The sequence below is a fragment of the Podarcis gaigeae genome, assembly GCF_964106915.1.
Source record: "Podarcis gaigeae genome assembly, chromosome: 14".
Lineage (NCBI taxonomy): Eukaryota > Metazoa > Chordata > Lepidosauria > Squamata > Lacertidae > Podarcis > Podarcis gaigeae.
The window spans coordinates 9,797,363-9,810,409 of NC_139690.1; the positions used below are offsets into that span (position 1 = coordinate 9,797,363).

Sequence of the window (13,047 nt, forward strand, 5' to 3'; positions counted from 1 at the left end):
TCCATCTTTCCCAACATCAGGGTCTTTTCCAGGGAGTCTTCTCATGAGGTGGCCAAAGTATTGGAGCCTCAGCTTCAGGATCTGTCTGTCCTTCCAGTGAGCACTCAGGGCTGATTTCCTTCAGAATGGATAGGTTTGATCTTCTTGCAGTCCATGGGACTCTCAAGAGTCTCCTCCAGTGCCATAATTCAAAAGCATCAATTCTTTGGCGATCAGCCTTCTTTATGGTCCAGCTCTCACTTCCATACATCACTACTGGCAAAAAAGCATAGCTTTAACTATACAGACATTTGTTGTATACACTTACCTGCTGCTTAGTGTGGTGTACTGCTACACACACAACGTATTTGCTCAATTCGGTGCAAACAGAGAAGCACGGGGCTATTAGATGCAAACTGGGTTTATGACTTACTTTGGCTTAAGACACTTGGCACATTGAGAAAGCAAAGGTATTAAAAAGCAAAGCAAAACATCTCAAAGATCCAGCTTATAAAAGAGTAAAGGGACCCCTGACCATTAGGTCCAGTCGTGGCCGACTCTGGGGTTGCGGCGCTGATCTCGCTCTATTGGCCGAGGGAGCCGGCGTACAGCTTCCGGGTCATGTGGCCAGCATGACTAAGCCGCTTCTGGCGAACCAGAGCAGCGCACGGAAATTCGGTTTACCTTCCCGCCAGAGCAGTACTTCTTTATCTACTTGCACTTTGACGTGCTTTCGAATAGCTAGGTTGGCAGGAGCAGGGACCGAGCAACGGGAGCTCACCCCGTCGCAGGGATTCGAACCGCCGACCTTCTGATCAGCATGATTTCGTGTTGCGCACTGCGCCAACCCTAGAAGTACCGGAACAGGTTACTTCCGGGTTTCAGTGCTTGCATGTGTGCAGAAGCGCTAAATCGCGCTTTGCGCATGCGCAGAAGCACCGAATTTCGACCACCGTGCGCGCAGACACGGTGCTGCGGGTTGCGGACTCTGCGGACGTGCTTCCCGCACAGATCACGTTCGCAACCCAGGCGTCCACTATACAGTACTGAGAATATAGGAAGCTGCCATGTATATACTGAGCCAGACCAATGATTTATCTAGCTCAGCGTTACCTGACTGACAGCAGCTCTCCAGGGTTTCAGGCAGGATTGATCCTCAGGAGTGATCCACAGCTCTACCACCAAGCTACAGCCGCTTCCTTTGAAGTGTTCTCTAAAATAGCATTGTGTAGTGTGCAAACCAACATGAGTTTGACCAAACTGCAGGAGGCAGTGGAAGACAGGAGTGCCTGGTGTGCTCTGCTCCATGGGGTCACGAAGAGTCGGACACAACTAAATGACTAAACAACAACACAACAGAGGGATATAAAATTATGCATGGTGTGGAGAGAGCAGACAGAGAAATGTATCTCTCCCTCTCTCATAATAGTAGCACTTGTAGAAGGTTAGAAGAATCAAATTACATCTTCACACAGTGCAAAACTATGGAATTTGATCCCCCATGAGCAATGGTCACCAATGGATGGTTCTAAAAGTTAAATTCATTCTGAATTAAGGTTAATCACCATTACTAACCCTTTCTTCTTAATGTCAGTTGCTGGAAAACACAGGAAGGGGGAGTGCTGTTGTGCTTGGGTCCTATTTGCAGGTTTCCCACACTGGCTTGATCCACAGGCTCTTATGTTTACTTAAACCTTATTCCTCATTCCGTTGCCCAACCATCCTAACAGAAGCATTTCAGAATTGTTCACTATCCCAAATAACATGACAGCACTTGGCTACCTGGCCACTCACTCTGACTGCAGAGGATAGCATGCAAGTGAATGTAAAATACTGTGTTCAGTGTGCACATAGTACACAACATATTCACTACAGCATCAAGACAGAGAGTAGTGTTTCATAACTTCTGCCTGATGATGACAAACAGCCTGGCGTTAGTAAACTAACCCAGTGCATGGTCTCAATTCAAAACCAAGGTGACAGAATTGAACATGAATGCTTCCTTTGTTGGTGAGACCATGGAAGCACAAAAGCACATGCAAGCTGTGTTTATGCTTCTTTTGCAAATATAATCTACGTTGCAAACATCTCCAGTTTTCTCTTAGACAATACAGTATTAGCATATTTTGTGGTTACTGGTTGGAAATGCAGTGTCTCATCACAGGAGTAGCATCCTCTTTGTTTTCAAGATGCTAAATGTGATGGGACATGGCACCCGAGAGAAAATAAAAAGGACTACACAGATGTGAACAGAGCAAATTTGATGGTTTATTTTACATTAAAAGGGTGCAAATAGGGGAAAGGGGGTTATTTAAGGTACACAACATTTCTTGCAATGTCCCATTAAAAACAGGCACATCAGAAAAGATCAGTAGCAGGACCCAATTCCTGGCAAAGTGAAATCCAACTAGCGCCAGAGGAGCCTCCTGCACATCGTGTTTGTGAGCCCTTATCCTGAACCGTTTCAAATGCATTTGAAATTGACATTCATGTTAAAAAATACTACGCTTCATGTTCACTGCCAAGTTCCAAGAGCAGTGCCAGGATTATATGAATAAAACATTGCATTACACATTTAAAATAAAAAGATTAAAAATCAAAAGGCATTTCAACAAGAATCAGACATGTGCACACAATACTTTAAAAAAGATTTTTCACAGCTGATTTTTCTTTACAGTAACAAGAGTTGCACTCATTATCCCAATCATCCCATTTTTAAAAGCACAAAAGGCCTACATTAAAGAAACAGACTTAATAAATTATACATCACAAAATTTCCAATGGGAACAAGCCACTTAACTGTGGTTTCCCTGTTTGGGGAAGATACAATATTTGGTATGGTCCACCTGCCCCCAAATGATAATTCTCTTCTCTGCTTGGTAATTGCAAAGACAGACTTATCACTATCAAGTTGCTTTTCTAACTGGAGAAGATTAACCTGTTCCCAAGTTCCACAAGGTAGCCTATACAGTTATGCAGCAGTTATGCAGTTTGGAAAAGCATTTCTTAGAAAAAAAGTGATCATTTTCCTGAGACAGTCTTAAGAGGATGAGAGAGGCTATTTAAAGCCATTTTCCTGCCTGTGTTTGATTGGCATGCACCTGTCATTTCGGGGGGGGGGAGGATACTGAACTCAGAGCAGGCACTGGAACCAGGTGCTCAATGTAAGAGTGTCCCAGTCCCTCTCAGAAACCACACCCTCCAGAGGAGCAGTATTCTGAGGCAACAACTCCAGAACTAAATCCCCATGAGGTGCTGAAGTGGAGGTTCCTACTACATCACTAAGCTGAGGCAAGGGCATCCTGGTCAGAGACTGAGGTTTCCTCGCTATTAAGAAGTTTGGTAATAAAGCATGCAGACTAAGCTGCAGCTCATCCTCAGACCCAAGGCCTGCTGCATAACAAATACTGAAGTAAAGATCTGCACCCCCTCCAGACATTCACACAGCAGAGAGTAATTCCTATAGTGGTTCATCTACAGCACAGATAGGAAGCCTGTGGCCCTCCAGATGTTGTTGGATTCCAGCTTCCGTTGGTCCCCGCCAGCATGGTCAGTGATTAGGGATTATGGGAGTTGTAGTCCAACAACATCTAGAGGGCTAGAGCTACCCCACCCGAGACCTGCAGTAAAACTATTAAGGGAGGCTTGAGAAATCAGTTCCCTTCCAGTCACTTACTGGGATATGCATAATACAAACACGGCACTGAGTACTGCCAAGGCAAGCAAAGTAGCCTGGCATTCTTAGGCCCTTTAACTGCTACACATCATGCCAACATCAAGACCTGCAAAAAAGAAAAGGAAGCTCAATCGGTGAGGCTCAAAACCAATGGGAAAAAATAGCCTTCCAAGCCAAACAACGGGTACTTCCTTTAAGGCCTGATAAGCAATGGAGAAAGCATATTTTCCCTCTTCCCCCATCTTTAGTATTTTGAGAAAACGGGGCTTATGGCTTTGTATTTATAGGGAGGTGCATATTTGGCAGTTCACACCCAGCAATACAACACCATCTTCAGACTACATACAAAGAAATGCTCACCATGGCAGTTTACCTTCCACAAAGCATCACTCATAAAAGCTCTTGGGAGAGCTTACAAGTTCCATTCGTCAAGGAGCAATATACATTTTGTTCCTCCATCCTGCATGCCATTATAAACCACGGATGTGGAAAGATTTAAGTCATGCGTGCCTGTTTTGGACTACAGGGGCACTGGGCAGGTCATTTTGAAGAACAAGCGTCCCAGGAAGCAATAGTTTTTGAAGATAAATTCATGGCGTGTGTTTTAAAATACAAGATTAAGGCCTGAAAATTGAAAGGGAGAAAGGAATTCAAACCAGCCCCAAGGAAAAGAATTTTCTAATTCTGCCACTGGCAATTTTCAGAGTGATATACTCATTACATCACAAGAAAGCTGCTTTTATAGAGACTAATGCAGATTAGCTATTTTAATTCCTTCCACCCTAAAAAGAAAGGCAACTGTTTGGTAGCAAAGTCTTGATCATGACTGTTTAAAATTCAAGAGGGTGGAGGGGTCTACAAAGGATTACCAGTCCATTTTACAGACACCTGCCTTTCCAAGCAACAAAACTGAAGGTAGATTTTGAATGAGCACTTGGAAGAACTACCCATGTCTTTTTTTAAGAATATGTGCTGACATGTTATTCTCCGAGACCCAGAGAACATTAGAGGCCAGCTAGTCAGCTCCTGAAGCAAGGCAATCCCCACAATTAAGCAGATTTGGCCTTTGGAAAGACACACATCCAGTGATCAGAGGGAAAGGAGACCTATATAATCTTACTCATTCCTATTCACTAGCTTCTGACCGTTTGTTTCAAAATAATCAAATACCTTCAGCTTTGTTTTGCAAAGGATGGCGCTGATTTAGAACTGGAAGCAAAAGTAATTAGCTGTAGTATTATTGATGATCATCATAGTATTCTCTTCAAAACAGCTAAGATTGAATAGTTAAGAATGAAGGGGGAGAAAGTCATTTTTACCACTGACTGTTCTCTGGGAAAATTAGCACATTTCAGAAATGGAGAAGAATTCTTGAAGATGGCTTCGGCTCCATGTTGCTTCATTGAAAATGGGAGGCTGCAGAGACAGCCCTGATATGAAGACACTGTATGGAAGCACTGGGAAACTGGGAGACTGTTTTGATAAAATGGGCCAACACTTTGCATACATTCTCCCATATAGATGCTTAACAACTGAAATGTTCACTTGCAGTAGAAGAGGGTCGTACAAGTAATCCAGACCAAGTTAGTTTCTCTTGCTCCTTACCATGAGTCCACTAAATCTAGACTTTTACTCAAGTATCCCTACTGTGAGACATTTCTTACAGTTTGGTTTGGATAATAACCTGCTTCAAGAGCACATGTTCCCTATATGCATACAAATATTTTCATTCAGAAGGAAGCTAGATCTCCTGAGCAATGGAGCAGAGAAGCAAAAGCAAGATCGATTTCAACCATCAGACATTAAAAATAATGAAGACTTCTAAAGAAAAACAATTTGGGGGGGGGACTGTTTATTGTGTAGCTTCCTCCATTTGCAAATTCTAAGATGCTCCTCTGTGGAAGAGAACTAGACTGCAAAAGGACAGATGCGTGTGGTGCAGCTGGGAGCACAAAGATCAAGTTTTCATGAAATCTTACATCTCATATTTGATATTTCCCATGCCAAGAGCGGGAAGCAAGGCTCATTTTAGCAGGTGGCCTTAGAAACATTTAAAGAGAGTGTTAGTAGTCAGGAGGAATGGGCTGAGAAGTTTAAAAGGTCTTCTAAAAAAAGCAAACCCTTCTAATCAATGACTGATGGTGAAGAGTTCACTCCTCTTATCTGCATTTTAAATGCAATAAAAAGGCAATTGGCCACACTCAGAAAATGGATGCACAACTTTCTAGGATGGACAGCTCATGAGGAAAACAAGTCTACCATTTGGCTCAAGGGTTGAAGTAGTGTTGGGGGAACCAGGGAGAGGAAGGCAGTCAAAGCTCAGCCAAGCAAAGCTAAAAATGAGGCTTTTAGATTAAGAAGAATACTCAAGAAATTGACGGGAACCAAAGGAGTTACTGCAGAGAGAGTTGCTTCTTCTCCCTGAGCAGGTTTCTTCTGTCTGTAGGCAAGGAGCTCCCAGAGTTTTTCCCAACAAGTTAAGAGGGTTATGGTCATGAGATAACTCCCTCCCCAAGGATTACTGTCTGAACTACAGCATTGTGGTGCCACCTATTAGGGAAGATGAGACACAAGATTTCAGGTATCAAATTTCTGAAAAGGAAACATTTTCAGTTCACTTCAAGGCAGTAGGCAGAGGCCACACGGTATGTCCTGGCCTTTGGGGCCAACTCCCTCAAATTTCCAATTATTTGTCTCAAGCCATATCCACAGAAGATCTGCTGGAGTTCACAATCTCTGCCTTGGAGCACACTGAATGGAGAGCGGCCAATCCCATTTGGAAAGTCAGAATAAAACAAAGTTATCCAATTGCCTGGGGCATGTTAATAAGGAGCCCTGACTGCATAACAGAAAGAATCATAGGTAATACTCAGACTGCTCTGCTGGAAGCCACATGCTATTCTAGTCTGTATAGATGGCCTCGAACTTCTAAAAGGCCTGATAAAATATGTCATCTAAGGCAGTGGCAGTGTCCTCTCGCTGATGAAATAGCTTTGCTCCCTTTAAATGGCCAAACTGCCTCATCCTTTCCACTTTCGGTTACAGTAGTCTGCATTTGCATTTCTGTGACCTGCCCAGAATTCAGCCCAGCTGACTTTTCTCCTTCCTGCCAGCAGAAAGACTTCCAATTCCAAGCAGGTTATGTCAGGCACCATGGAGAAAAACCACAAGAGGGGTGTTCACTGACAGCTGGAAAGGGCAGCTGAAAATTCAAGTAAGCTTCAGTGCACAACCAACAGTGGGGTATGAAAACCCCTGAATAGTCCCAGGGGATTCCAAATGTGGTGGACAAACTAAGTCAAAGGGAGGCTTTGCACTCAAATACAAGCTGAACATGTGTGCTGGCATCATTCACACCCACAAGGGGGGGACGGGACACGCAAGTACAGCATACGCATACATAATGCTAAAAATAATTAAAAGTGCAACAACGTAAGTTCCTTTAGAACAACTGACACTTCTCTGTAACCATTCTGAGAAGGGAGATGCCACAGAAACCAGTAAATCAAGGCAACTGGAAATGTAGATTGCAGTTCTCTCGCCATTGGCTTACTATCATGGAATTCGTTGGAGTGCGATTAAGAAGGATCAGGTCTAAGCTGCCAGTGTAGTCAAAACTAAGCCGTTCGCAGCAAGAGGAGCTGGGTCCTCTGGAGAGCATCCTCTCTTCACCACCATCTTGACCCCGCAGTTCATAAAGCCCCCCGCTGTTGGTGGGGGGGGAAAGCATGTCGAGAACAAAAGAGAAAGGGAGCAGGAACAAAAGCACATCCACCAGGAACGCCCTCTTTGCTGAACTGCTGTACAGACAGGAAGGTAGCCAGCCAACCTTCCAACAAGGGCAACGAGTGCTGAAAAGGATGCAATCCTGATTCCAAAAGGAGCTTCAAGCGTGGAGTGAGCAAGCGAGACCATTTAGGGAATCCACCTGAATGTTTATTTTGGAATTTCCCCCCCTTCCTCTCTTTTTGGTTTAATATGTCCCTTGTTTCTTGTCCTCTCCCCAAGAGAAGCCCCATTCAATAAGACGTGGCAGGAACAGCAGGTAAACAAAGTCCCCCAAAGACCTCAAGGAGACGCCTGTCATTTCTGGCGTTGGGAAGACTTCTTCCTTTTCCTCTTATAGAAGCAGCAGCACCTGGAGCACAAAGAACACAGCAAATCAATAGAGAGTACCGGGACCTCCAGCAAGCCCTCTCCTTCCAACACAAAGCATGTGACGTGGCCAACGTCTTCACTCTCAGAAACACACAACACACATGCTCCCAACACCCACCCTCTCCTGCAACAACAGATAAACTCAAGGCATTCAAAGCATCAAAGTAGTCCAATAATCACCACCAGGAACCTCCACCATGCTCTGGGGACCCATGTGATTTTTCAAGGGCTGTAATAACTTGAGGGTTACCATGACCAGTTCTAGCCTCTAGCTTTGGTATTATTTTCCAAACCAACATCATTTGCAACTAACGGGGAATGTGAACATGGCACACAACTCAGAATTGCCACCCCCACCGCTGGCAGAAAGCTGCAAGAACACACACTTTTAACCAAGTTGCTTTCACCAACACAGATGATACATTTACTATACAAGAAACTATGAACAAACAGGATGCTTTTAGAGTGGAACCGTGGCTAAGAACTCCTAAGATAATTCTGAGACATGAAGAACCCTGGCATGGGATGCTGCTGACACAGATGGACCTATGTAGCATAAGATGAGAAAATCCACCGCTGTTGCCTAAAAATACAAGAGGGATTGAAAAGAAGTGTGGAAGAATTATTTAAACAACACGGGTTGGAATTCAACTGCTAAACACAAAGTTGTCTTGATGTGAAGTTTCCAAAACACTTGAAGTAGAATTCTAGAACAGTGACTTGAACAAGAAATCGCCCTTGCTATAAAAACAGATGGAAAAAAACATGCTTTATAGGGAAGTGGACTTCAAGCAATCAATTTAATCTATGATTAATCAGAAATTAAAGTTGTAGTCATGACGATTTGTAGAAGATAATTTTATCAATTAAAAAAAATCAGTTATACAGGGTACCCAGATTTGTGTGCTTCCTCTTCTCTGTGTCGAGCTTGATGGGAAAAGGTACATTTTCTCCCAAGGTTAGCAGGTATTTTTTGCCTTACACCACAGATTTCCTTCTAGCATTAAGAACTACAGGAAACTGAAACTTACGGTTGGATTCAATGCAAGTAAGTCTTTTAATTCTGTATTATCTTAAATGCTGGTGGGGTCTGAAATTGTTCAAATCTTGAAGCCATTTATATTCTGGTGTGATTGTCCATAATATCCTGTAATCCTAACTCTCAAAATGATACAAATAAAGATGTTTTTCGCCACTTTAGAAATGAGAGATAGGTTTTATCTGTTATTTGCTGTCTCATGTTGAAGAGCCACAGTGTCTTTCTGCCAAAATCACCACCACCAATACATACCCCCAAATTTTGGTAATATGGAAATTTAATCGATCAAAAGCCAAGGTAGAATCAATTATTTTTTAAAGCAGAGTTTATAATTGATAAGGCAACAAAGATAAAGCAGGTGGATTTAACAACACGCTTAGAGTAGATATTTTTGCTCTGAAGTAAAATGTATCTGGCATATGCATGAAAGCTGGATAAAACCTAGGCTTGGCTAAGCAGGATCTGCAGTAAAGGTGGACAGGCTTCATGACTTGTGAGGTTACGTGGTTCTTTACCAGAACCCCAAGATCTACTAACCAGAGCCAGGTGCCAAAGACAGAAACATAGAATTAAAAAAATTATAAGGCCAGACATTTGCGTGTGTTTTTTCTTTCTTTTTGAGTACCAGAATGAAATGAAGTCATTCAATATAAAAAGCCCACTCCAGGTTATCATTTCAACTGCATAATCTAGATCAAGAGAGTGTCATTTTGTTGTTAGAATGGTTAAACAGTTGGGAATCAGAAATCCTTGCAATCAACCTTCTTCCCAACACCACCCTACAAGATTTTAGGAGATTATTTTTACAAATATCTTGAGAGACCAATAAAGACACAAGCAGGGAGGCAAGGCATTCCCATGCTTCAGCGGCTAGAAAGTTAAGCATATAATTACTAGATTAATAGTAAAATACCGTTCACAAAGTTAAATTGATAGCATGGTGGCAAATTTGCATTCAACAGGACATTTCTCTCAGATAACAAACATGGAAAGATGATTTAATGATATTTTTTTTACAGATAATAGAGCCCACTCCATGTATACATATTGTGAACAGTTTTATATCAAATGTATTTGAGCAGTAACTGGCACTCAAACTTATGCTCAAACACAAAATGAGTATTGTAGGGTAACTCCAATGGATTTCTCAACTCTTTCAGTTATACCCCAAAATAATAAATGATTGAATCTCTATCATAGCTGGGGTGGTTTTTTAAAAAAACACACACAAAAAAACCACATAGGCGGCAGTTAGTCAATGAAATGATTGGTCATCTTCCTAGGATCTCAAGATTACACATTTATTAACAGCAACACAACTGGCTATTAGTCATAAATGAAAGAAAATTAACTTGCCCTCTATTGACCCCTGGTGCTTGAGGGTATGGGCATGGCTTATTCAATTAAACTCACAAACGAGGTAACAGGGGAGGAAAGCAGCAAAGTGATTTATTGAAAGATTGAAGATTCCCTCACCCCTCAATACTGGAATAATGAAGTCTATGAAAGATTGAACTTTTCAATCCCACTACATTCTGGGAATAAGTTGACCAACAGATGAATATCTGAATTAGCTAATTAAAAGCAAGTTAATACTGTTTAGATCATGATTTATTGTCATTAGATTTAATTAATATTTTTGTCTTCATTTGTTATTTATGTGTACTGTAATGTATAATTATTGTGGAATTATTGTGGAATAATTGCTTACATAATACTTAGTAGAAATAATATTTTTTTCAAAAAATTGCCGTGTTAGCAATTTATGGCCTAGAAGCCCTTCCCTGATAGGTCTCCTGCCCTTTGTGGTCAAAAAGGAATCACCCATTGCCTTCTCACAAATTAGATTATCCTCCAGGAGTTTTTCCTCCTTCCTTATAGCATGTTGCTTGCCTTCTTACCTGAGCCACCTGGACTTGCCTGACAAAATTTACTAGACAGAAGCAGCTTTCAACATGCGTCTTATCACCCTTGTACTCCCTCTTTCAATAACTCAAGGAGAAAACTATTAGTCACCCAAGCATAATGAAGCAGAACAAGGACAGATGACTTTTGAATGTTGCCCATTTTCATCCTCGAAACAGGGATGAGAGAGGAAACTTTGCCCACATGTGACCATGAGGAGCTCTCCGTGGTTTGGAGAAAGACACCACAATGAACAGCCCATGCAAAGCAATAAGCCATTGCGTTGGTCTCACAGAGCTGTGAATGATGGGGAAGAAGGGGGAGGAAAAGAAAAGGCGGAGAACTCACTGTGTTGCACTGAGCTACAATCAAAGTTAACATTAGCATCTGGTCACCCACTGCAATATCAAATGCCTATAGTGCATAGCCTGCCGCATTAGAACAGAGCTACAGGCACTGCTAGCATCAGCACAACTATGTTTCTCCCACTCTCAGTTTCTGGATCAATTACAATGTGTGTTTTTAAAGGAGACTCAACCAATTTGGGAGAATATGGCATGCTGGCAAAATGCTCAACAGTACACATGGACTGTATGTATCCTTCCCTTTCCAGAGAAGTGAATGGTTTTTCCACTAACAATATTTAGCATTACGGATTCCACTACCTTCTACAATAGTAATCAAAGCAGCTGCAATTGGAGACATTGCAGGGAGTGGACAAAACTTGATCTCCTCCTTGGGCGCTGGCAATCCCTACAGAGCCTCCTATGCTCCATCTCATGGATGAAAAGAACCCCATGGCACCAACCTTGCTTGGAGCAAAGAAGAAGTGGCAAGGCAGTCCTTAGAGGTACAACTGGTTCTTGCATAAACTTCCACTCCACAAATAATAACTGTTTACCTAACTGAAATTTCTGTAACACAGACCTTACTAGAAAATTATTATTCACAGAAAATCTGCATCTTGAGAGATCGAAGTAACTTAACTTGCTATAGAGAGTTGCTTATTTTCCATAATTAATTTTAGGTGTAAAATCTGAAACCTTGATTACACAATTTGATTTACTTTGCATAGGTAGCCCCATATAAGGCATGTGATCTCATTAGTGGATAAAACCTCAGAGAGAAAGACAACTCTATAATAAAACAGGAAGGTGACATATCTAGGTTTTGACATGGTGTATTTTAATCAATGATAAAATGAACAACATAAGTGAAGGAAGTTGATCTGTAAAACCTGGGAGGCATGCATGAAGCTAGGGTGACTTATGCTGCACAGATGGCTTCCATTACGGATGACACAGGCTGGATGGTTGGCAGAACCAGACAAGCCAGTCTCTTATGAGAAGCCTGGAGTGGACACTGGGTGGCCTTCACCTATGAAATTAATTCACTATGAAATGAAGCAGAGACAGAGAGAGAGAGTCACAAAGACTGATGGAATACGCGATATATTCCTTAAAAACACCCATTTCCCACGTTCATTGTTTCCATCTATACAAACAAGTGGCAGAAGTAGATATGCTAGCGATTATTTCTAATGTTCCCATCACCTCAAATTTCTAAGGTGGAAGAGTTGCCATAAAATGGTTTCCCCTCCCAATAGTCACATGGCAAAAGTGTCTTGTGAAATTCACTATACTGTATAATTTCTGGCTAACCATGTCCTGAACATGGTTTTTCAGAAATAATACAAGGAGATCCGCCCCAGTTCTGACTTTCCCACTTAAGAAAATGGGTGTGTGTATCAGCTCTTAATGCAATGCAAATGATTCCATAAATGCTAATAAATAACAATGGCCTACCACTCATGCCAATGGAAGATGTACACTTTTGAAATATGCAGCTTGCCCAGTCCAACCAAAAGATTATGACTGAGCATGGTACATACAAAAACACACAGAAGTTGAATAAAATGCACCAATTATGCTAGAAGGCCGGCATCATAATGCAAAGCCATTTGCATATTTCTAAACACACACACACACACACACACACACACACACCCCTACCCACCGAGATAGATGATGATGTTGCAATGCTGCCAGACAGCACAAATATTCTGCAATTGCTTCCAGCAAAAAACTTCACTAACTTCTCTGGTTTGCTCTGAGCAAAATTTAAAGTGCTGGTTTTGACCTATCAAGACCTAAACAGCCTAGGACTTTTACCTGCTAGGTGAAAATTATTATTCAGCAAAACTTTGGAATGGGTTTAATTATAGGGGCTTCCAGATGCCCAACTGCTTAAGTTACACTGTGTTTGTTTGTGTGCTTTTATTTGAATTTAT

The 13,047-nt window shown here is 41.8% G+C and overlaps 1 protein-coding gene and 1 long non-coding RNA gene across 14 annotated transcripts in view; one reads left to right on the forward strand and one right to left on the reverse strand.

Moving 5' to 3' along the window:
- Window positions 1-2,225: 2,225 nt before the first annotated feature.
- CSNK1G1 (casein kinase 1 gamma 1) overlaps window positions 2,226-13,047 on the reverse strand; it is a 54,344-nt gene continuing 43,522 nt past the window's right edge. For 9 of the 13 annotated variants that reach the window (XM_083712789.1, XM_083712780.1, XM_083712782.1 and 6 more), the window contains one exon: window positions 2,226-7,793. In XM_083712789.1, coding sequence (XP_083568915.1) covers window positions 7,739-7,793 — 55 coding nt within the window. In that variant the 3' untranslated portion in view covers window positions 2,226-7,738. Of the gene's footprint in view, window positions 7,794-11,921; window positions 12,151-13,047 lie in introns of those variants that run through there. The other 4 variants (XM_083712779.1, XM_083712778.1, XM_083712786.1 and 1 more) reach the window with 1 other exon arrangement.
- LOC310831800 overlaps window positions 2,228-13,047 on the forward strand; it is a 389,087-nt gene continuing 378,267 nt past the window's right edge. Inside the window, exon 1 of the long non-coding RNA XR_014557965.1 lies at window positions 2,228-9,554. This is a non-coding gene — a long non-coding RNA (uncharacterized lncRNA). The remainder of the gene's footprint in view (window positions 9,555-13,047) is intronic.